This window comes from Pinus tabuliformis, chromosome 7 (assembly GCF_031772625.1).
Source record: "Pinus tabuliformis cultivar Carrire ecotype Pingquan chromosome 7, CPIR1, whole genome shotgun sequence".
Lineage (NCBI taxonomy): Eukaryota > Viridiplantae > Streptophyta > Pinopsida > Pinales > Pinaceae > Pinus > Pinus tabuliformis.
Window position 1 is genome coordinate 1,202,558,599 of NC_142293.1, and position 26,121 is coordinate 1,202,584,719.

The following is a 26,121-nucleotide window of genomic DNA, read 5'->3' on the forward strand; positions in this document are numbered from 1 at the left end:
TTCTAAATGTGTAAATGAGTTCAGTGCCTTGAAAAACTCCTACGCACATGGATTGTGCAGAATTCATATAGTAAAAGTAAACTTGTGATTCAAATAAATTCCTACCAGATTTTGAACAAATTAACCAAAAAAATATGACCAAAAAGGCTCCTAAAAGTAAAACTTATCATCAATTCCTACTTGAAATGGGTGGTAGCTATAGCCTCTCTAATTATGTTATGACTCATGGAGAACTTGCAAGTTGGTACCATATATGATTTTGTTTATGAAATCATTTTTCAATTTGCTTTTAAAATTTTTGAATACAAATATCAGTGGTGTTATGTTATATGATCATATTTTATGAGATGATGCTATGAATTCTTGTGTAAACCATGGTTTTATAACTTGTATTTGCTGGATGTTGAGAAATTTGGGGCAAAGGGTTAGAGTATTTATTAACTTGATTTTTCCTTAATCCTTGACATTTTCTTGTGATTTATTTTAGGACATTTTCATCATTATTTAGTTATGTTCATCATCAAGACAAATGCCAATATGAAGATCACAATGCAAACACAAGAACACTAGATGCAGGGTTCCAGCTAGGGCCAAAATCTCTCCTAGAGAGGAAAACCAACAAAAATTTCTTCTTATAGAATCAATTCAATGAAGACTTCCAAGACCTTGACCTAAGACCAAACCTTCCAAGAGATGAGCTAGCCAAACCCCAAACAATATCTCTACAAATTCTAGACCGAGGAAACCCTAGGTTCTCCAACAAACTTGCATGTGTGGGTGGGCAGAGACAAATAATTTGCTTCCTTTACATCCTCGCTGGCTTCCTCAAAATTTCACTCCTCTGATTCACTGAATTAGACCTTCACTTCTTCGCTAGGATCATAAGTAATTCATTGGATGTGTGTCTTCAAATGAGAATGAGCTTTTCTTTTATAGGCATCATGTGGGGTGAATTAGGCCTCTATAGGTCGACTTGAGAAAGGCTAGATGACTCATCTCTTGGAGGCTTTTAGATTTGACATAATACAATAATAATTTTTCTTTCTAAATACATGAGCCCTTCAAGGGCTAGTACATCATGACTTTGACTCTTTGACCTTTCACCAAGACCCCTAGAGCACTCAATGGGTGCTTTGACCTAGGAAAAAATAACTATGGGCAAGAAACCCATTTCACAATAAATAATCTTCTTTTACAAATAATTTTCTTTTCTTTTTTTCTTTTTGACAAATACATCAATTACATCAAGTCATGACATATACAATTATGAAGACCGACACTAGTTACATTTCAACACTCCCTCTTAACTAGGGAGGTATTCATAATTGACCACAGGTACAAGGACAATACTTTCATTGAATTATTCTCATAAGAAGAGTCAGATTGGTAAGCCATCTTAAGCATCAACATTATGATCAATATACAACCAACATTGTCAACATAGCAAGGCCTTGACTAACAAGCTCTATCTCTCAATAGATCAAAGCACAATGCTGGGAGGCTTTACGTGGGACACCACACTACCTCTCAAGGCACATACCCCATCCGGATGTTCACAAGGTATGTCCTTCTAGGACTATTCTTATCTTGGATTCCCAATCCTTAAAGAATATGGTCCTCTTCGACCACTCTTGTCTTGGATACCCTATCAGATCCTCAAAGAGTGTCGGTCACTAGACTACTTCCTATCTTGGATTCCAAATCGTTAAGGAGTATTTGTCTCAGATGCTTACCCAATCCTCTGGATGTCATTCTCTTCTCATGGCCTCCACTAAGACTTATGACTGTTAGTCCTGGTCTAGTGCATGACACATGAAGTAGAGAACCATATCCGTCACTCCCTCTCAACCAGGGAGGAGCTCCCTCTCAGCTAGGGATAAGTTTCCATCATCAACTACTATGATAGTAGCTCTCAGGGCTCTATCATCATCATCACATGTGCGAGCTTCCTTTGAAGTTTTGAACATCACAAAGCCCTCTATATACAACATCATCATCAAGACAGGGTCCACCATCACTTTCCACATGATCAGTTTGCATCTGCTGCATCTTCACAAACCAAGTATCGTAGAGCTCGAACATTGCTCCCTCTGAATAGGAAAGTGATATATCAGAACACGATCATCGAGCCATTTGCAACTTGCTATCACATTGGTTATCGCGGTGTACATCAACTCCTTTAGTCGAAGTGCCAAGGTAGTAACCCAATAGAATCACATCATGACTGTCACACGTTCTTCATATAGCAGGATCGTGCATAACTTACCAAAGTATCATGTCATCATCAACATCATGGTCTTCTTTCAATCTTCATCAGAGTCTTCAGCAGAACATCAATATATCTCAGCCAGTCATCTAGCCTTGCTCTTCATTTCCAGGTTGAGGTCCATCATGTTGCAACCAAACCAACAAGCTTCTAAGAAGCCTGCTCCAAAAACAGAGAGAGTAGACAATAACAAGGATACCATCATGGTCATTCTTCCCAAGATGAAGAAATCACTCCATAACATCACAAAGGAGGATCCATAGATGATCCTTATTATAGGCTTACAACACGATCTGTTCTATCAGCAAGCTGTCTGCTATATCAGGGTATTGAATCCTTCCTTATGCTGCTACTAATTCTTATCTTCTAGGTATCCACAGTCCCACGATTATACCATGAATCTATCTTTATACAGTGTAGAGTGCGCCATTTAGCCGATCCAAGGGTCCTTATAGTTCCCTCCTTTTATCATGCTTGCCAAAACGAGAGATCGCGATCTGCTCATCCTTCTTCCTTTATCATGCTTGCCAAAACAGAGGATCTGCTCATCCTTCTTCCTTTACTTCCTGTACAGTGGTCATTGACAAGTACACCCAAGCAAAGTATACAATAAAAGCATGATGTCAATCTGTCAATCTAGGGTTACCATGAGACTTAGAGGATGAATTCCTAGGGATTTCAGCTGCCAACCCTAGACCATGGGACTCATATACAATTTATCATCCTTAACTATTCATATTAGTTATGAGCCCTAGATTGCCCCCAAACCCTAAAGACCAAGGGTTAGGGTTTCTATGAGGGAACAAGGTTATGGTTTCTATATGACTAGGGTTTTACCAATATCAACAAATTTAACAACAAACCCTAGATCCATACACTCAACCTACAATATTTCATCTTGAATCTGTTATGTAAAAAATTATTTAGTATTTAATTTTAGGTTTATTATTTAATTTTAGGATTAATTAGACGAAAGGGCACGATCATAATATCATGCCCTTTCCTCAAAGGGTGTCCATGGCGATATATAAGCCAGGAACCCCATTGTAAACATTCATCATCTGTCAATTCATTTATTAATAAAATATTTATATATATATTTCTGTTTATCAAGAAGTATTCACTTCATTGGTATTAGAGCGGTCGAATCCTCTTGCCTGTGTTGGTTTCATGCATCCATCCACTGTTGGTTTCATGCATCTGTCCACTGCTATCACTGTACTTACCTTCCACTGCCATACTCACTACCGACACCCTGTCTACGCACTTCCCGCCTGGACTGCTCTCGTTGCGGCTATCCATAACCACAAAACGCCATTCCAGTAAAGACGTGGGAAGGAGAGGACTTTACGGAGACAACAATCTTCAAAATCCTGTCCTTCTGCCTGCAAATTGCAAACTTTGCAACGGACGTGGGGGAACTCATTTTTAACTTTTGACATCCTGAAACCGAAGTTTGATATCGATTGTGGTGGTTTTAATCGAAATCAAGCATTTTTGTTCGATCTCATGAATTTATCGAACACCGTACCAAACTGAACGCTGTTATTTTAAAAAGAAATTCTTTAAACTCGTTATCAGACCACATCTACCACTAACCATCGTGCCATTCCATTCTGATTTAAATCCGATATTGAAATTTCGTTATATATATATATATATATATATATATATATATACTAAATTATATTAAATAATTATATATTATATTATATAATTTATATTATATATAAGTTATTTATATATACATATATATTATATAGTTGAAAACTATATGTTTTATAATTTAATTAATTAAATTAAAAAAAAACCTTATGTCATATAATTAAATTAATTTAATTATTTAAAAAAAAATTAAGCTGGCAGATAAATACACGCCTCCACAAACTCGCTCAATGTCGACAATGACAATGGCGGATTTCTAAAAAAAATTGGTTGATGCGGAGCATAAGATAAATAACAACCACGATGAGATCAATAAAAGATTAGATGAATTCCAGATCAAGCTTGAGGGGCAAGCTGACAATATCAAAAATCTTCAGGATACGACAAATTGAATAGAAATAAAAATGGAAAATCACCGTGTCCAAACAGAAGTAGATCTCAAAGAGACCTTAACATTGTTGAAACTTCTATGTAAAAAGATGAATTATACACCTGCACAACTACTACACGAAAATGAAGAAAATCATGAGCACAACTCATCAGATTCAACGAAGTCAACAGACTCTCATGAAAACGCTGAATCCCCAAAAAAATCAGCGACACCCCACCAAGAAATGAGTAACACGGCAAACAAGCAACTCTGGGATACCTTTACCAATCAACACCCCTTTTTTGCTCAACCATTAGCGACATACTAGCGAAGGGCAAAAGTCGAGATGCCTAAATTCGATGGAAACGAAAAAAACAATGTTGCATGGATAATAAAGTAGAAGAATACTTTGAGGCATATGACATCAATGATGATGACGAAAAGCTCAGGCACGCATCCATGAAAATGGAAGGGGAAGCATATAATTGGTATATGTGGTGGAAAAAGACAACACACGTCATTAGTTGGAGAATGTTTAAGAATGCATTCTTTAAAAGATTCCAAGGTGTAAAGGAAGAAGAGTTCTTTTCAAAACTCATCAAATTACGACAAAAAGGAAGTGTGGACGAATACACTCAAGAATGGGAGACCTTGGTAACACGAGTACCTGGGTTATCAGAATCTTGTCTAATTCAGCCATACGTCTTGGGATTCAAAACCCATTTACAAGTAGAACTTGAGATGCATGACATTACATCAATAGAAGTAGCAAGACGAAAAGCAAAAACAGTCGAAAAGAAATTCGAACCAATATTTTGGTCAAAAGCGGAAAAAACATATTCAAGACGAAGAATACCCCAGTATGTGGACTCAAATAATACAAGATATGTTCCACCACATCGTCGTGAAGATGAAAAATCTAATGTGGAAATGCAAAGGATAAAAGAGGGTAAATGCAAACGCTGTGGTGAGAAGTGGGACCCCAAACATAGATGTGCTAAAGGAAAAGAACCAAAGAACCTATATAATTGTGAAGCAACCAAAGATTCAAACAGTGAAGATTCTGACATAGAAGAAATAGAAGATGCCCCAGAATTCTCACCAGAATTAGATGACGGAAGTATTCCGCAAGTGTCATTATCAACGATGATAGGTATATCATAACCTCAGACCTTAAAGTTAAAAGGACACATAAAGAAGAACAACGTAGTGGTTCTCATCGACTCTAGTAGCACACACAATTTTTTAGATGCAACCGTGGCAAAGAGACAATATTTTTTCATTTCCCTTACCAAACATGAAAGTGATGGTAGCTAATGGTAAGAAGATTGAAAAGGTGGGGAAATGTGATAAGGTCAAATTGCAGATTCAAGACTTTAATTTAGAGTCTCCGTTCTTCATGGTACCATTAGGAGTAGATGTAGTCTTAGGTATCCAATGGCTACGAACTTTAGGTACTTATGCCGCCAACCACCAAGTACAATTTATAAAATTCAAATGGGGAGGTCAAAAGTACAAATTACATGGATTCCAAGCACTAGAGAATCAAATTGTATCATCATCTCAGATGATGAAGATGAGTGGAAAAGGAGCACCTGATTATGTAGTACAATGTCACCAATTAGAAATGTTATCTGCAAATATGACCAGTGAAGAGTCACCAGAGATACAAGATCTAATTCAAAAGTATGAAAATATATTTCAAGACCGACTTATGAAAAGGCCAACTAAAAAGGAAATTGAGCATACAATAGAAGTCAAGGCAGGGTCAGACCCCGTCAACATCAAGCCATACCGATATCCACATCACCAAAAAACGGAAATTTAGAGATTAATCCAAGACCTTGTAAAGTGTGGGACTTTGATCATCTTGGAATATCTGATCAAGTGGAAGGACTTACCCGAAGAAGACGCTTCTTGGGAGAATGAATCATTTTGTCAACAACATCCGTCATTACGTATGCTTTGAGGACAAAGCATTCTTTCAAGAGGAAGGCAATGTTATGTAAAAAATGATTTAATATTTAATTTTAGGTTTATTATTTAATTTTAGGATTAATTAGACGAAAGGGCACGATCATAAGATCATGCCCTTTCCCCAAAGGGTGTCCATGGCGATATATAAGCCAGGAACCCCATTGTAAACATTCATCATCTGTCATTTCATTTATTAATAAAATATTTATATATATATTTCTGTTTATCAAGAAGTATTCACTTCAGGATACTTAGTAAAATATGTGATACATACCTCAATGTTACATACCTTTGTCGTAGTGTTCTGTTATTCTGGATGCCATGGTCGCTTCATCGTTTTTCCTTAAGGTGTGCATCAACTCAATATATTCTTTACTGTATTAATCTGCTCACCTGTTCTTTCTTGCTGTTCTCCTTCTTGCTTATTAGTGATGCACAGTTCTGGGGAACTGTCTGCAACGATATTTCAAGAACTTCTTGAAGTTTCCAAGATGTTGAGAATGACTATCAACAGAAGTTATCTTGTTGTCAACTACTGATGTAATGATAACCCTTTGATCTTTAGAGAAGGGCTGACAACAAACAAAAACTTCCTTGGACTGCTATCTCTTCAAAATTAATAAAACTTTGTTATGCACAGGGCCTAAAGAGCTGACTGCTATGGGTGCAACAATATTTCTTATACCTAGGAGTTTTCTTCAGAATGTTGAGTTATAATGACTGTCAACAATCCCAAAACTATTTTTGTATTGATTCAATGTAACCTTACCACTACCTTTTCAATGTTTCCACAGGTCAGCTCGCTGAATGTAGATTAGGCTCAGACTGTATATATAGCTATGCTTACCGTGTCTATTCATGCACAAGTTCTCGTACATTCGTGGATCTCATATCACAGGATATTGTCTATTATGCTTCTTCGCAGGTCAGTGGCATTGCACAAGGGGACTGTAACTTGGTAATAGGCCTAATGTGCCTTTAATTGCTTCGATCTAGATGAACAAAGTTAAAATAGAAGTATCAGCCCCTCTTTCTTGGTGACTGAGGCTCAAATTGTGTCCTTTTGGAGTCTATGCCCAGAACAAGAAGAGATGTAGGCTCCTTCTTTTCATGACTCAAATTACCTTTTCTAGTCCACACTTGCTCAAAATTTCGATGAAGAATAGCTCTGACTTCATGCACAGGTATAGAGAGGATTTCAGTGCTCAAAATGTAGCTTGTGTGTTGCACAAATATGGATCTCGTTTCTTAATGAGACTCGGAACTTCGACACCTATATGATTTCGCATCTCCTAGGACTGACCTTGAAACACGAAATTGACTATCCACAGCTATGCTCAGAATCTTGATAGCCCGATCTTTACATATGTTTGAACCACGACAATTATGCTCATATTGACCCTTCAATGGAGCCAACAATACTCTAATTGTGTTTGGACTTGGATCTCTTTATGCACAGTTGTAGACTTAGAAGTTCAATTCTTTTGGAGACTGACCTTCACGGGCTACCAATGTGACACTTATGTATAGAACAATGCAATAGAATTTTGGACCATATACAGAAGATTCGTCTCCAATAGATGGGCCTTCAATGCCTTGAAAACTTAGAACAATTCTTCAATGAAAATTCTAAATAAATCGTTGATCTATATACATATGTGGTATAGGAGTTGCTCAGAAAAATTCGGAGTTTAGCAGATTTGAGGGACCTCTTTTGACCTTTGCTCCTCCATCAAAATATGCAGCCTTCCTTGGGCTACTAGTCTAGCTTCTCGATCCCTCCAAATGCAAGATGTTGTACCCTCGCTCTGCGAAAGTAGGTCTATGACCTAGTTACAAAAATTAGGGCTTGTGATGGTGCCAAAATCTTCGATCTTCTTGTCAATGGATGCAGCTTAGAGAAGGCTATTGTATTAGCCTTTAGGTCTCCTTGAATAGGGTTAAAATGTCCTCAAAGTACTCTCGCTAGCCTTACAATGCCTGCAGCCTTACCTCTGCAAATATGCCTAGTAATTATGCCCAAAACTTTGATCTATTTACCTCCACAAATTCGATCTAGGACATTCACTCTCCTTGAGGTGAAATGATGCCAAAATGATATTCTTTCATGCCCTTTATTCAAAGTTGTAGCTCTGATTCCATGGTTAGAAATCTAGGGCAGAGAGTTAGAGTATTTATTAACTTGATTTCTCTTTAATTCTTGACATTTTCTTGTGATTTATATTAGGACATTTTCATCATTAGTTAGTTCTTGTTCATCATCAAGACAAATGCCAATAAGAAGATCACAATGCAAACACAAGAACACTAGATCTAGGTTGCTAGCTAGAGCGAAAACCTCTCCGAGAGAGGAAAACCACAAAAATCTCTTCTTATAGAATCAATTCAATGAAGACTTCCAAGATCTTGACCTAAGACCAAACCTTCCAAGGGGTGAGCCAGCCAAACCCCAAACAATATCTCTACAAATTCTAGATTGAGGAAACCCTAGGTTCTCCAACAAACTTGCATGTGTGGGCATGCAGAGGCATAAATTCGCTTCCTTTACTTCCTCGTTGGCTTCCTCAAAATTTTGCTCCTCTAATTAGTTGAATCAAACCTTCACTTCTTCGCTGGGATCAAAAGTAATTCATTGGATGTGTGTGTCTTCAAATAAGAGCGATCTTTCTTTTATAGGCATCATGTGGGGTGAATTAGGCCTCTCTAGGCCGACTTGACAAAGGTTGGTCGACTCATCTCTTGGAGGCTTCTAGACTTGACATAATACAATACTAATTTTTCTTTCTTAATACATAAGCCCTCCAAGGGCTAGTACATCATGACTTTGACTCTTTGACCTTTCACCAAGACCCCTAGAGCACTAAATGGGTGCTTTGACCTAGGACAAAATAACTATGGGCAAGAAACCCTTTTCACAATAAATAATCTTATTTTACAAATATCTTTTATTATTTTAATTTTTTCTTTTTGACAAATACATCAATTACATTAAGTTATGACATATACAATTATGAGGTCCGACACTAGTTACATTTCAACATTGTAAATACCATTAATCTATCCTTTATGCAAAAAAATGAGATACTTTTTAGTTTTTTGCTATTTTCCGAGTCCTTCCTAGGTCTTCCCGAGTCGGCGAGGGATATGCCAACCAAGCATTTGTCGAGTATGAGTTGTGCAACATTGCTTGGAACATGCCCCATCAAAGTACATGGTCTACACTCCATCCACTACCTATTCAGGAGAAGCAACCTTTTGGGATATTCTCCAATCTCCACATCCACAATCTTCCTCTTGGTCTTTATCTAGGATAGTGCATTGTTGTTCTACTAAGGGTTGGGTTGAGGGGTGCCTAAAGGCTAAGGCATAAGAATTTTCTCCCTTGTGAACTTTTATGTGTCATATCCATTTGAATGGTACCTCCCAAGGTGGCAGCCCACTTTTTAAACAATGACATCCCCCAGGTATTTAGAATATCAATTACAATCACATCCATATATATCTTCTTTTTAGAATGCGCATGCAAAGATACAGACAAATGCTCAATTATCCCATATACCTTGACAACTTTGGAGTCGATCCCACACACATTTCTATATGGCCTCATAGTTTCTAACCCTAATTGTTTCATAATTTTCAAAGGCATAATGTTAGTGGATGCCTTTCAATCAATCATGCAATTATGGAGCAAGAAACCATTAATCTCAAGGGATATGAAAAATAGGAGATGTCCTCCATAAGTTTCTGTGTGTATAGAACAACAGGTGGGTCAATTTCATCTAGATGAGGTTCCTCATGTGTCTCTTTGGGAGATGATTCCTTAAGGAGTTGGTCCCCTTCCATCTTGTTGTCTTGTGCAACCATGGCCTTGTAGTTTTTCATCACAATAGGTATCCATTTCTGGACTATGCTTTGGTGAAATCTATTGAAGAAACACAAGCTATCCTAGGTTACATAATTTCTTGCCTTACAAGGTCATACACTTGGATGCCATTGTCTTGGGCTTGTAAAGTTGTCTTTGGGTTCTTATTCCTAATGCAATATACTATCTCTCACAGATGCTTGAAGATATGATGAGAGAACTAACTCATCAAAGGGTTTTAATTTTTTGGGTATCTCAAGTGATTATCTTTGATTGAACTCTAATGGTTACGGGTTCAACCTTCTTGACCAAGAGAAAATATTTATATTTATCCACAATATCCCTTTCTTCAATCCATCTAAACGAGAAAGCGTTTGCAAGGTCACTCCATGAGTTTATGCATTTGTGTTAAATTATGGTATGTTCTATGCTTAGAGCAGTTTACTTATTTTTCTTCTTATTAGCCACAGATTAGCAATCACATATACATTAGGTAAAGTGCAGATAGAACATTAAATGATCAACAGAAAACAAGCCAAGACAAGAGAGACAAGATGTGGCGGCTAGCCAGGGACAAACACCAATGCAGGGAAACCCTTTGATCAAATCTTCTTTTATCTTCAAGAGTTCAACAGAGAGAAATAGTACGAAATCTGAATTCTGTAATTTTATATCAGGAGCAACAAACCCTAGATCAGCGAAGTCAGACTTGGTCAAACTAGCTGAAATTGACCTCTAAAATACTTGGTCAATTTCCGGTCAACTTGTCCTCGAATAGCCTGAAGAAATAGCCCTTGAACAACCCCAAAAGTTTAATCAATTTGTAGATTTCTGAAGTCAACTTGCAGCCTTAAACTAGGGCAGTCAACACCAGTCAAATCAAAGGTTAGATCACCTTGATTTTCGTGCAAAAAATTGCGCCCTGCCTAGGAGAGGCAACCACACCCAATCCACACTTCTAGAAGGTCAACGCTGGTCAAAGAGATGACTTGCTGCCCTAGCGTCCTTCTTCTGTGTCTTCATTGCCCTAGGACGTCTTCCTTTCAGCCACACGTGTGAGAGAGAGAAAGAGGCTCCTTTTATGCGTAGGAGAGAGAGAGAGAAGATGAGTGAATTGAATTGTCCAAATGAAGAGAATGCTCCTTGTATTTATATGCAAACGTTGAGGTTGAATAGACATGATTGTTGGGCTTCTGAGCCTACATAAGTTTGCTGGCTGACCTTGACAATTTGTCCATAATCAAAATAAATTCATATCTCGACAAATACTTATGGGAATCGGATGATCTATAGATCAATCCTACACCTCTCGATGAGAGGAATCTAGGAAAAATATCAAAAGCCATAAATAAGGTGATCCATATGGAGTTTGGCCCTAGTTGCCAATTTTAACACTCCCTCTCAACTAGGGAGAACTTTATCTGCAATTCGTCAAACCGTCGCTGCTATCCATCCATCAAATGCACTGCCTTGTACAGCTTGACCCCACTCTGCTCTGCTCTGCTTTGCTTTGCTCTACTCTGCTTGAACTACGAAGAAGAAGAAATGATCGAGGATGTGTCATACCATCCTCCACTGACCCGAAGTCAGCCTCAGAGTGTGAACCACTCTCATTGATCCCAGATCAGTATCATTGATCCTAGATCAATGGAGGTCATCTTAGCATAGGGAGTACAGTAGATACAGTGATGCGTCCATCGATAGTACTACTATGGTCCCTATCCTCATTTTCTTGCTCATTGATTAGATGAGAGGTACATCCCATGAGTCCCAGACTGCATGGGTAGGATGCCTCGAGAGAAAAACTAATCATCCTGTCCACAGGAGAACGAATCATCCTTTCTAGTGGATGCCACAGAGAACTAATCATCCTGGCCTACAGTAGAACTAATCATCCTGCTCCATAGTCGCCATGGAGAACGAATCATCTTGGCCCATAGGAGAACTAATCATCCTGTTCCATAGTTGCCGCGAGGTGTCACAGGGGAAGGTTGAACCTTTACCCTGTACATAGTGCACCACCAGGGGATGATGAGTCGCCTTGTGGTCACATGTTGTTCCAAGAAGTACCCCACGCCCCCCTGGAGCTCCCAGAGCTCAATACATCATACTCGCCCTCATAAGAGGGTCTCTGAACGACACCAAGTCGTTCTCGAAAGTAAGGAATTTGACCTTTCCTAGGGGCTTTGTCAAAATGTCGGCGACCTGTTCATCTGTACCAATTTTTTGGAGCCTTATTGCTCCTCGCTGCACCATATCTCGAATATAGTGGTACTTGATATCGATATGCTTGGAGCGATCATGAAATTCAGGATTCTCTGATAAATGGATCTCGCTTTGGTTGTCACACAGAATCACGATGGTATCTAATGTAAATCCAAACAACTCACTAAAGAGCTTTCGCAACCAGATTGCCTCACAGGAGGCCATGCAAGCAACAATGTACTCTGCCTCGGCGGTGCTCAAAGCCACCGACTTGTGCTTCCTGCTCATCCAGGATATCGAGGTAGATCCCAAAGAGAAACAACACCCGGAAGTGCTCTTTCGATCCACCACACTGCCTGCCTAATCAGCATCAGTATACCCAAGTAGTCTCACATCTCTGGCAGTGTATCTCAACCCATGAGTGATTGTGCCACGAAGATATCTCAACAGATTCTTGGCACCAATCCAATGTGAGTGGTGAGGCTGAACCATATGTTGACTCAATGTGTTGACTGCAAAGCATATATCCAGATGAGAGTTTACCAAGAACATTAATGCTTCGACGAGTTGACGATACTCAGTAGCATTTCGTAAAACAGGTCCGGCAGCACTACCGCTTAACTTCTTGAAGTGAAGCTCCATCGAGGTAGTTACAGGCTTGCAGTCCACCATGGCGAATCTCTCCAATATCTTCACCACATATTTTCCTTGGGATAGGAAATCTCCCTTGGTTTTTGCCAGACTTCCAGTCCTAGGAAATAGTGCATAAGTCCTAGGTATTTCATCTCGAACTTAGAAGCTAGCTCCCTCTTACATTTGTGAATGAGAGGGTCTGCACCTATTAGAAAGAGGTCGTCAACATATAGCACCAGTATGAGAGGCTTGTCATCTATAACCTTAAAGTAAAGGTTAGGGTCGGCTTCACTCCTAGTGAATCCCAGCTTCATCAAGTAGCTATCGATCCTCTCATACCATGCTCGGGGTGCTTGCTTTAGCCCATAGAGGGCCTTCTTCAACCTGCACATATGAGATTCTCGATCATAAATCTCAAATCCTTCGAGTTGCTCCACATAGACCTCCTCTTTGATCAAACCATGTAAGAACACAGTCTTGACATCCATCTGATGTAGGTTCCATCCTTGTGAAGCAGCAAGGGCTATGATCGAGCGGATGGTGGTATATCGGGCAACAGGTGCAAATATCTCGTCATAGTCTATACCTTCGTTCTGGGAGAAGCCACGCACAACAAAACAAGCCTTATACTTTTCCGCACTTCCATCAACTGCATGCTTTATCTTCTAAAGCCACTTTGAAGTGACAATAGCATTGTCCTGGGGTCTGGGGACCACATCCCAAACATCGTTTTTCATAATGGACTCATATTCCTCGGTCATAGCATCCTTCCATACTTGATGCTTGACGACACCTGTGAATGACGAAGGCTCATTTTGGATGATCGTGCTCATGATGGTCAGGTATCTCTAATACCTGTTTGGCTTCTTACTTTCACGGAAGGTTCCTCAGGGTGCAATGTGTCCTTCAACATCATCAAGTGTCCCACTAAGCCATGAAGGCCTCTTCCTAGAGGAGGAAGGCTCTTGCGGAGGGGGATCAATAGGATCCATAGGTTCTTCCACATCGGGCATCGTCTCATCTTCTTTTTCCTTTGGTTCCCTGGTGTCAGCTTCTTTAGATCCCCTTAAAGTAGGAAGATTGTCTACCTTGCTAAGAGCCATATCTTCCTCAAAGGTGACATCATGACTAATCTTGACTTCCCTTTGACCAGCTACATAGATTCTATAGCCCTTAGTATTTTCGCTATAGCCCACGAAGATTCTTTTCTTTCCAGATGCACCCAATTTATTCCTTTTTTCTTTAGGCACATGAAAATATACAGGGCTTCCAAAAATTCTAAAATGAGATACGTCAGGTTTCTTACCAGTGAACATTTCTTCGAGGGTCTTGGAACCCAATGCTTGATTAGGGCGTTGATTTTGTACATATACAGCGGTATTTGCAGCTTTGGCCCATAGAAACTTCAGAAGTCTTTGATCATGGAGCATAGCACAGACAGCTTCCACAATTGTACGATTCTTCCTTTCTGCCACACCATTCTGTTCAGGAGTATGTGGTGTAGTAGTATCCCTCTTAATGCCAGCCTCTTTGCAAAAGTCATGAAACTCATTGGATTCATATTCAGTCCATTATCAGTCCTTAAGATCTTGATCTTCTTTTCGGTTTGATTCTCGATCAAGGCTTTGGAGTGCTGAAACCAGGAGAACAATTCATCCTTCTTTTTCAAGAAGTATATCCAAGTCTTGCGAGAATAATCATCTGTAAAAGTGAGGTAATATAAATATCCTCCCAAGGAGTTCACAGGCATCATACCGGATATGTCTGAGTGAACCAACAACAATATATCAGAGGTCTTGCTTTGGCTTGAGGGGAATGGTCCCCTTTTGAGCTTCCCTTCGGCACATCCTGGACATACACCTTCTTGCTCTAATCCCGGGCATCCCGGTCACCATTTTTCTTACATCAGGTAGAGCTTTAAAATGAAGTTGAGCAAACCTCCGATGCCATAGTTCGGACTGAAGAGATGTGTCACAAGACTTGACACCCAGCGGACTTCCACCAACCTGATATAATGAATCAACTCAAAACCCAAGAGTAAAAGCATTTTTAAAGTTCTTTTTCCATACACGTACCTTGCCATCGCTGAAGGCCACCTTGTAGCCTTTGTCTTCCATTGCCGAAATGGACACCAGGTTCTTTTTGAGATCAAGTACATATAATACATCTTGTAAGTGGATGGTATTACCCCGATTCAATTGAAGAGTGACATTTCCTACGCCTTTCACGGGATATTTTGAATTATCTCCAAGAACAATTTCCAAGTTGGTTTCCTTCTCTATCAGATTATAGAGAGCTTCTTTGTAACCAGTGAAGTGCCTTGAGGCACCACTACCAATAAGCCAATTTCCCAGCGAGACCAGGGGAGCAGTAGTAGATAGAGCTGCTGGTAGATAATATTCATCTTGCTTGTTGTTAACAGTGTTAGATTCATACCTGGAATTTCTTGCTTTCTTGAATGGTTGTCCTCTTCCTTGATTTCTGGCACTTATTTTACCTCTTCCTTTTGACCCGCCATTCCTTTGATTACCTTGAGAGGGATTTTGATCATCGTCCTGGTGTGAGTCCCTTTTATTAGGGAACTCCCTTGCATAGTGACCCGTTTTATTGCAATTGTAACATCGTCCTTTTCTTCCACCCTTTGGTCCAACCTTTCCTTTGAATTTAGCCCTGGAATTGTTTCTTCTTTTAGTATGAGAAGAAAAGGCAGAGGGATAACCTTTAAGTATGGGCATTTCTTGCTCTTCCATCCTCGTTTCTTCTTGAATGCATCTGGCCATTAATTCCTCAAATCCAGGAATTACGTTATTGTTGAGAAGAGTAGTCCTGAATATATACCATTCAGATGGTAGTCCTCCAAGAGTTGTGAGTGTCATTTCCCTGTTAGGAATTATTTCCTCAATAGATATAGGAGATCGTTCCTGATTTCGGTGATCCTTAAGAAATATGCTTGCATACTCTCATCTTTGCCCTTCTTAATTTCCTTCAACTTATTTCTAAGAAACAAGACTTGATTTGAATCATTAACTTTAAATAAACTCACCAGTCTATCATAGATTTCCTTGGAGGTGTTCAGCTCGGAAACATAGGCCACCAAGCACTTGTCGATAGAGTCCTGGATGGTATTCTTTGCTTTGACTTCTCCCTTGGTCCATTTGTTCCTAGTAGCAACGAATGCATTTGATGGAGGCTCAACAATCCCGCCTCTCACATGGTCCAACACTTCCTGTGCTTCTAATGTTAGATCGAGAGACATCTTCCATCCATGATAGTCAGACTTCTCACGGAGTTTGTCTTCAACAGGGAAGTGTGTTGAGGACCCCATGATTTCTTTAAGATAGCCTTGCCAACCTTCTCTTCGGTGATTGCTCTTGCTTGGGCTTTGCCTTCACCTCTGCTCTGATACCATGTTAAGTTATGGTATGTTCTATGCTTAGAGCAGTTTACTTATTTTTCTTCTTATTAGCCACAGATTAGCAATCACATAAACATTAAGTAAAGGGCAGATAGAACATTAAATGATCAACAGAAAACAAGCCAAGACAAGAGACACAAGATGTGGTGGCTAGCCAGGGACAAACCCTAATGCGGGAAAACCCTTTGATCAATTCTTCTTTTATCTTCAATAGTTCAGCAGAGAAAAATAGTACAAAATCTGAATGCTGTAATTTTATATCAGCGGTAGCAAACCCTAGATCAACAAAGTCAAACTTGGTCAAACTAGCTGAAATTGACCTTTAAAATGCTTGGTCAATTTCCGGTCAACTTGTCCTCGAACATCCTAAAGAAACAACCCTTGAACAACCCCAAAAGTTCAGTCAATTTGAAGATTTTTGAAGTCAAGTTGCAGCCCTAAACTAGGGCAATCAACACCAGTCAAACCAGAGGTCAGATCACCTTGATTTTTGTGCCAAAATTTGTGCCCTGCCTAGGAGAGGCAACCACACCCAATCTGCACTTCTAGAAGGTCAACGCTTGGTCAACGCTAGTCAAAGAGATGACCTGCTGCCCTAGCGTCCTTCTTTCTGCGTCTTCCTTGCCCTAGGACGTCTTCCTTTCAACCACACGTGTGAGAGAGAGAAAGGCTCCTTTATGCATAGGGGAGAGAGAGAGAGAAGACGAGTGAATTGAATTGTCCAAATCAGGAGAATGCTCCTTGTATTTATATGCAAACATTGAGGTTGAATACACATGACTGTTGGGCTTTTGAGCCTACATAAGTTTGCTGGCCGACCTTGACAATTTGTCCATAATCAAAATAAATTCATATCTCCATAAATACTTATCGGAATCGGATGATCTTTAGGTCAATCCTACACCTCTGGATGAGAGGAATCTAGGAAAAATATTAGAAGCCATAAATAAGGTGATCCACATGGAGTTTGGCCCTAGTTACCAATTTTAACAATTTGTTAGGAAGGGATAGAAACCATTCTTTAGTATAACCTTGTAAGGATAAAGCAAAAAGAGTCATGATCACATCATCTTTGGTTTCCCTATTTAGATGAGAAGAACAAGCTATTTTAGAATCTCTTAATGTTTCTTTGGATCACTCAAAGTCATTTCCATGAAATAGTGGTGTAGCCATTTGTGGCTTTTGGGTAGGGGGTGGGGATATCTTAAGGTTCCTAAGAGGAGACATGGTGCAAGGAATCCAAGGTTTTATGTTTACCTCCAGGTTTAACCTATCCAAAACGAGTGTCTTAGAGGATTCATGTGTGGATCAATTCCTGGTCTTCTTTCCTCATGACAATGAAGTTGCCAGGTGAGAACATATGTTGTCATTATATATGGTACTCTCACAAAAAATTAATAAACCTTATTCTTCAGATAACAAGGAGGTTGAATCAAATCTTCCCTGACAACGTTGTAAGAAAATGTTGTCTCAAAATCTAGCAGGCCTTATGAGTGTTGAATTTTGTAGCTATGGTTGTTCTTCATAATTAATATTTTTGGCCCTTGAATTATGTAAGACATGTTCTTCATGTTGACTTCAAGAGAAACATTTTGAATCTCTAAAAAATGGATTTTTGGCTCCAAATGTCAAGTTGGCCCTCCAAAAAATGAAGTTGGCCCCAATGAAGAGACACCCATTCGGGCTTTTGAAAAGCCTATATATAGACCATTCGTTCTCCTCAACAAAACAAGAATTCTGATCACCTTGTTGAGAAATCTAGGGCATCATGATTAAGTGGTTTCTCTTCAATTAGTAACTGCTTGTGAGTGCTTTTTACAACTTTAGATTAGGATCTTCTTTACTTAAGTTATTAATGTTCTTATTCATCAAACAACTACCAATGCATGAACATACATAGACTAGAGACACAAAGTATATGCTATGAGCCAGGGCCAAAACCTTTTGAGAGGAAAACATACACAAATTCTTCTTATAGAGATTCCAATTGACGAATACCAAGACCAAGACCCTTGACCTATTAGCCACTCCAAGATAAAGACACTAGTTCTCTTGACTTTCCTCTGCTCTTTTCTTCTTCTTGAATCCTCTTCCACTTTTACCTTCTTAGCTCCAAGACATAGCATTAACACAAACTGAGATCATCTCCTATCTGAGCATAGCAACGAACTATAGACACACTTGAGATGTCACTGAAATCTGATCACTGTAACTTCACCGAAACCAAGATAGTACCGAATCTGTGTGACTGAGATAGCACCGAATTACTTAGATATATTACTGAACTGTAGTTTCTTCATAGCGCCGAATCCGTGGTCTCCATTTGTAGCACCGAACTGTGGCTTCTTCATAGCACTGAGACTCTCTCGCATAAATCCGAGCTTCTTGACTGTAATGATATCTGAATTCCTTGACTGTAATGATATCCGAATTCTTTGACTATAATGATGTCCGATCTAGTCACTGTAACTATTCACCTGAATTGCAGAGAGTGATCCGAACTGTTTTTCTGTGGAAATGCAAAGACCCTGTGCACATATATATAGTGGTTTGTTCCATATAAATAAGCTGTCCTATGAATCTGAATAGGTGTGTCTCCATTAGGTGAGCCAACATGAGTCCTTCTCTTTGTCTTGAGGTTGACTAGTGCTTGTCTTGGAGGGCTATTTGACAATCGTATAGACTTATATACATTTGTAATATGCCCAAGAAGGGTTCTTCATACATGACATTGACTCTTTGACTTTTATGACTAGATGACAAATCCTAAAGGCTCATAATGGGAGCCATCTAAAAATAAAATCCTTGCTCATGAAACCCACGAGTCAAGTATACAATCATTTTATTTTTCTTCTTTACATCAATTACATAAAAATCACAATTACATTATGAAGATCGAACCTAGTCACACTTTTGAACGCACCTTTGAGGCATAATTCAAATCATCTGAGGCAGAGATCAAGACGAACCTGAGGAAAAAGGTAAGACGAATTTGAGGCTTATTTTTGGATCACAAGAAGGACGAATCTAAGGCTTAAAGCAAGATCAAACCTTTTGTAATAGCAGTAGACAAAACCTTTGTAATGGCAGCAGACTGATCTCTGTAATGACAACAGACCGAATCTCTGTAATTGCAACAAACTGAACCTCTGTAATGGTAGCAGGATTGAATCTCTATGGAAGGTAGGAGCCTGAAATTCTGAAGCAGAACAAAAGGTCAAATTTCATCCTTATATCTTAGAGTTGACCAAATTCTTGTGGAGCAGTTTGACTTGACATAAGGGCAGTTTGACCATGTTTTGACCATGGTGATGTTGCTGGTCAATTTGACCTTGTACTTGGCTACAAAGATTTAGATGTATCTCTATTAAACTAAACAATTTATCTAATGAAATTGTTGTTGGGGTTTTCCCAGGGTAAATGTTTGTGTTCTTGTTTCGCTATCTCTCTATGATCCTACTAGCATTTTGTTTTACTGTTGACATCCTCCGTCTAATTGCTTTATGATGAATATGTATGCAAGACAAGATTAACCTAAGAGAAATCATAAGAAATAATTATTAGCTTAGAGGACGCTTGAAAAATCAACAGTGAAATACCTTACAAGGCAAGGGCCAGACTTAGATGCAACAATGAGGTGGACAACCACTGTCACCTCATTAATCTGCCTCTTGCTCTTTAGTGGAATTTCACCACATGGGAGGCTTCCCAGTTCTCACTTAAAGGATATTCTATGTCAATTGGCTCAAGATGATATGAATCAAAGGCTAAGGTATGTACTTCTTGAATGGACAAACACACAATTCTCGATGTGTAGGAGCAACATAAGGCCTTAGAAAAAGCTCTTGACGCCTAGGGTTTTAAGATGTAGTTCAATAAAGCAGAGTCTAGGCATAGAAGTACAAAGAAAAGGTTTGCTAATGATGAAATCAACAAAAGGAGATGACAACCTTCAAATCAAACCCCAAGTTGAAGCCTTTAGCCAAAGTTAGGGTTTAACTATGGCACAAATTGCCTAGGATAGATGACGTCATCCTATTAAGGCAAATTCTACCATGAACAATGCTAGATTTTGAGTTCCAAAGATCAATCACAGTGAAATCAATCTACAAAGACCTCAACATCCTCCAAATAGAGGCCCTAGTTGAATTCGACCCTACACCCTAACCCTAGCACCGTGGCTTATAGGGCTTGGAAAAATAGATAGGAAGGAAAAGATAAAGTTTTTTATGACATTTTATTGCCACAAGGATTCCCAATGCCTTTCCCTACTTGGATGATGGAGTCTATAGGGCTAAATTAAGAGAAATCAAATCTATGCTTGGAGTAAGGAAGAAAACCCTAGTTTTCACTTGCAAACCTAACTATATTTTTATGAGGGGAGAAATTAAGTAGAGGAAAGCTCTCTAGGAGGTCCTCTATGGCATCCAAGGAAAATAAAATTTAGCATGCATTGATCAAGCAAGATTTTCCAATAAAAATACACATTTAGGCACGAAACAAGAGAAAAACCCTAACATACATTCATCACATGAAAAACCATTAAATATCTGCAATAACACTTACATTTTTTCCAAGAAATTGCCTTCTTTCAATCCCAAAAAGACATCTCCATGACACAAATTCGTCTCTAATAGCAATAGCTCCTAAAAGGTCACATATCCACAAATAACGAGTTACAACGAGGCTAAGTCAAGCTCTCTAAAGGAGGCCAAAATCCACAAGTGATGATGAAAAATAAGAATGAAGTGATCATTTATATGAGGTTTATCACATACAATTAATCCACGTAAAATCCCTATAACAGGTTTGATTATGAGTAAACATGAAGTAAATGGGTTACAAGCCAACCCAATAGCTCAATAAAACAAAGTAAGCCACTAATTGTCACAGGCGTGAGTCAAAATTCCTCCCCAAGCATGATGTGATACCCTTTTAGGGCTAATAAGGCTCCAAAAGTGCAAACTATCAACTAGATGCATTTGCAACCATCATGATCAGCCAGAAATTGAGGAAGAATCCTCAAAACATCTCCATGTATACAAAAGCCAACTCTGGGGCCTTGTGTCATCTCCAGGGGATCCAACAAGACAATGTTGTGCTATTTTCTTCCAATGTTGGTGCTCCATGAGGTAGTACAAGCCCTTCCTAATCATCCCGACAATGATTGTCATCATTTGGACTCTAGATCAAGGGATGCCCATCAAATAGTGTCAAGGCCAACTTGGAGGCATGGTGGGTCCATTAGATACATCATCAAGAATCTCCAATGCTAAGCAAAGTGAGCTCAGTGTTTTGGCATTTCAGGGTGCTTTGGGGCATTAATCAACTGTCAGGATCATCAAAGTGCCCAATGCTTTGTTGTGGAAGGGCAATGTTGTATCTTCAATGTCATCATGCTCTTTAGAAGTGTAGTATGGCCCAAGCATGATGTGGAGTAGGAATGGGTAAGCGTGCCCTCTAGAACTCCGCTGCTCTGTGAAGAACCACTGGCAAAACCACGTCAAACTCAAGTGAAAGTAACCATTCATTAGAGACATTGATTATAAACACGTCATAATGGACCATACTTAATTGTTATCGGGACAAATATCTAACTAGACCAAGACCCGTAAAAGTGTTCCCTACCTTGTTAGAGGTGGCTAGGTAATCAACCATATTAGGTGCTTCTGGACCGTAAGGGGAGGTGACATTTCCAAGGTCAACTCTTCAATTCATAGGTGTTAGTGATAAGAATGAAAATCAAGGTAAAAATTTTCATGGCTAAGTGCCATGGCCATGTGACCACTTGGTGTAGGTCTACATCCTATGTGTATAGATGTAATGGAGGGAGAAATTGTGGAGGTATGAGTTACGCCTTTCCTCAACTTGCTTTTCCACCCCTTTGGTGCACCTTTTCTTTTTTATAATGCTTTGCGCCTTTTCTTTTTGATAATGCTTTTATATGGAGTGTAGCTTAGGTGTTGAAGCTTGCTTTTTGTGTTATAGTATTTATTTACCCCTTATGGATGAGTTAGTTTCTCGCTCATTAGGGTTGGGACATGCAAGGGTTCCTTATAATGAGATGGGAGCACCTAGTGCTCAGGAATTGGTTGATAGCTAATGAGGGGGTAGAGCTCATGTTAGGCTTTTTCCCACAAGCTAATTATATCCTGTCCATTTTTTGCATTTTAACTATTATATTTTTGTTGTTGTAGCAATCTTATGCTTTTATTTTTCATGTAGTTGTATCAACCTCCGAGGCAAAGTTTTGTGACCCTAACTCAAGGATGACCTTGAATGAGTGCCAAATCCCAAATCCCAATGATAGTTAACCCAAAGGATGGATGTGAGATAAAGGGAATGGTGAAATGTGGTAAATATGGAATAATTATGGACACGCTACTTCAATCCAGGTTTCCCAGGTAGTGCCCCTCTTATAACCCCTAAGGTCTTAGGGAAGGTTCCACTGGACTAGGGCTAAAAGATAACCCCTTTGGTAAGGTGAGAGAACAAGTTTATAGTCAAAATCAGTCAATTATCCAAATTACCCATTTATCTATGTTAAAATGGCAAAAACATTAAGTAAAAACACTTGATTGCAAAATGGTTAGTATGTTCTGGGTGGTAGCCCACCTTGATTCAAGAGAAATGTCAAATGGTGAGAGGTGTATGTCCCGTGCAAATGGCGGAGGAATGTGGCAAGTCCTTTCATTGAGCAGTATGTAGGGCTGCTGGCTGGTTGGCTGTCCAAGATAGGAGAAAAGATTTATCCTATAGAGTTACCCACTTATGGTGGATAATAGGAACCATTTTGTTCCAACTTTACTATGGAGGGTCACTGGAGGCTGAGGTGCTATCTGTGCTAGAGCCTAGGGTTAAGGAAGAACTTACTTTTAGTCTTAGCTATGGAGGACAAAGGAATTACTGTTATGTTTCAGAAGGGAAAGATACTCATATTCCTAGAGGGAGCTAGTCCTGACACAACTAGGGTCATTGACATTAGAGAGGGTAGTCTTTACAAGTTGTAGGGGAAGCCAATGCAGGCCTTGGTACACAACAGTGACAACCTGTGTGAGTTGTGGCATAAAAGGATGGGACACTTGCACCACAGGCCATTGCCAATTCTGATGTAGATTGTCAAAGGTCTCGTAGAGTTCAATATTGAGCAATGGTGCGTCCGTATAGGATGTGCATTTGGCAAGAATGCCAAGGTTGCCTTTCCAAGCAATGAGAGCAGGTTCAAGGCAATCTTGGGACTTGTTCATTTAGATGTATGTTGACCGATGTTAGTGATATCAGCGCAGGTGTCACTATATTATGTCACGTTCATAGATGACTTTTCTAGGAAAACCCGGGTCTTTTTCAGTCGGTTTAGTGTGTTAAAGGCCCAGGTGGAGAACTAGATAGAGAGGAGGATCAAGGTCTTGAGGTCAAATAATGGGGGAGAGTAGACCTCCAATGACTTCAAGGATTTCTGCAAAGGGGCTGGGATCAAGAGGGAGATGGCATTCTTGTACAACACTCAACAGAACGGGTTGTGGAGAGAAAGAACCAGTCCATCATAGGAGCTGCCAAGGCAACGATTCATGACCATGATCTACCTATGTTTCTTTGGGCAGAGGTTTGCAACATGACAATTTATGTTCAAAATAGTTGTTGTCCTCACAGGATCTTGGGGGACAAGACTACTAAGATAGCATTCACAGGGGTGAAGCCAGAGATGGAGAACTTTCACATCCTTGGTTTTCAGGTATACTTCCATGTTCCTGTGGAGGAAAGCACGAAGCTGCAGCCCTCAAGAGAGAAGGGCAAATTTGTGGGATACAGTGAGACTTTGAAATCATACAGAATTTTCATTCCGGCAAGGGGGAAGACAGTGGTTAGCAGGTATGTGAAGTTTGAGGAGGACCTAACATCTAGGAAATCTCATGAGCCACTACCAGTGACAGAGGATGAGGAGCAGGAGACTCCAAAGGATGAGCAACAATCATTAGCTACCTCCTGTTTAGGGAGTCAGACTTCAGGTGAGGAGTCAGTGGTACCTCCTACCAGTTCTATCAGGAGAACTCGATTAGTGCATGGGTGAAATTTAACCTCTAAAATTTACCCTGCTCATGAACTATCTACCTCATGAGCTAGGTTAATCTAATAGTTGTCCCTGTCAAATGGAGTTTACAAGTTAGAAGTTTAAACTATCCTGGAATACATATCTTCATCCAAAACACTAGTGGTTTGAATTCGGCAGGCTGATCAGAACGAATTTAAGTTTCAATATATTTAATCACTACTTTTCATCGATCTAGGGCTTATCTGTCTTATTTGGTTACATAGTGTGTTTTGTTTGACTACAAGTGCTTAATGTGGAACTGAAAATTAGTTTTTTTGGTCTTGTTTCACAGGTTCAATTGAAGGTCCCTGTGGTGGTTCGTTTGGAAGGGACAAACGTTGATTTGGGTAAAAGCATTCTTAAGGTAATGGATCATGTAACATCCCTTTGTGTACATTGTAAATATTTCTTCATTAATTAAAACCTCGTTGATGTACTTGACTGGTCTGTTCTCGTGTTCACATATCCTGAGTGGGTGGAACTTTTGACTTAATGAATGTGTAGGAAAGTGGAATGACCTTGATTACTGCTGAAAACCTGGATGATGCAGCTGAACATGCTGTCATTGCGGCAACGAGATCCTGAGTGGGTGGTACTTTTGATTTAATGAATGTGTGGGAAAGTGGAATGACCTTGATTACTGCTGAAAACCTGGATGATGCAGCTGAACATGCTGTCATTGCAGCAACGAGATAAACGAGTTGTAGCTGTTTCTATGATAGGAAGTTTTCATTTTATAATAAGCTGAGTATGGAATTATTGTGACAATTTTGACCATACCTTAAACTAGAGATCAATGTTACTATCATATTGGGGATTGAAGAAGTGAAGGTAAGACTCAAGAGAGTTCTTCAGTTTTATTATTTAAACTTTCAAGCTATTTTTTTACCAAATCGATTTCACCCCAAGGCATTGGGTAACCACTGTTTGCCTGTGAGTAAGATAGCGGGCTTGCTTGGATGCTAGATTATGTGTACCTAAGATGTGAACAATGGCCATATTCGTTCTTTGTTACTTTAGCTAGTATGTGATTCCATTCATCCACATATACTTGAATTTTGCAGAGTGTTGTGCTTTGTAGAGTTATGGATGCTGGCTTATGGTTCTTGGATTTTGCTAACGATAAATTTCTTTTGTTGAATTGATATCATTTAGAAGTTCCTGACAACGAGTCTGGACTCTGGAGAACTCTATCTAGCAGACCATATTACATGCCATTTTACACACTTATATATTGATTTTTTAAGTACCAAACATAAAGTATTTCATATTTTTTGTGTTGAATATATCATACTGGATATGGTGAGCCTCAAAAGTATAATCTGAACAAGTTCATGATTGATGAATGTATCCATGAGTTTCCATGAGTTCATACATTGTCATGAATGCTGAACTAGTCATGCAAGAAAGATGGCATGAAAAGGAATGTGTGGAGAGAAATTACTCGAAATTTGTGTAGTATGAAGCAACTTCAGATGTCTTATGGACAGCGTGGATGTAAAGAGATGGAATCCGTTTTCTTTGACACACTATAGCTTTTGAACTTTCTTAAAGGTAACAAAATATATTGCATCTGGCATATTTATTATGATAGCAAGCTCAAGGGGTTCATCCTTTGCATATTTTCTTGAATTATAAT

The 26,121-nt window shown here is 39.3% G+C and overlaps 1 protein-coding gene across 3 annotated transcripts in view; it reads left to right on the forward strand.

Annotated features, from left to right (window-relative positions):
• LOC149251726 (ATP citrate lyase (ACL) family protein) overlaps positions 1-25,528 on the forward strand; it is a 330,905-nt gene extending 305,377 nt beyond the window's left edge. For 2 of the 3 annotated variants that reach the window (XM_089459548.1, XM_089459550.1), the window contains 2 exons: positions 24,775-24,846; positions 24,987-25,528. In XM_089459548.1, coding sequence (XP_089315674.1) covers positions 24,775-24,846; positions 24,987-25,067 — 153 coding nt within the window. In that variant the 3' untranslated portion in view covers positions 25,068-25,528. The remainder of the gene's footprint in view (positions 1-24,774; positions 24,847-24,986) is intronic. The other variant, XM_089459549.1, reaches the window with a different exon arrangement.
• Positions 25,529-26,121: the final 593 nt, after the last annotated feature.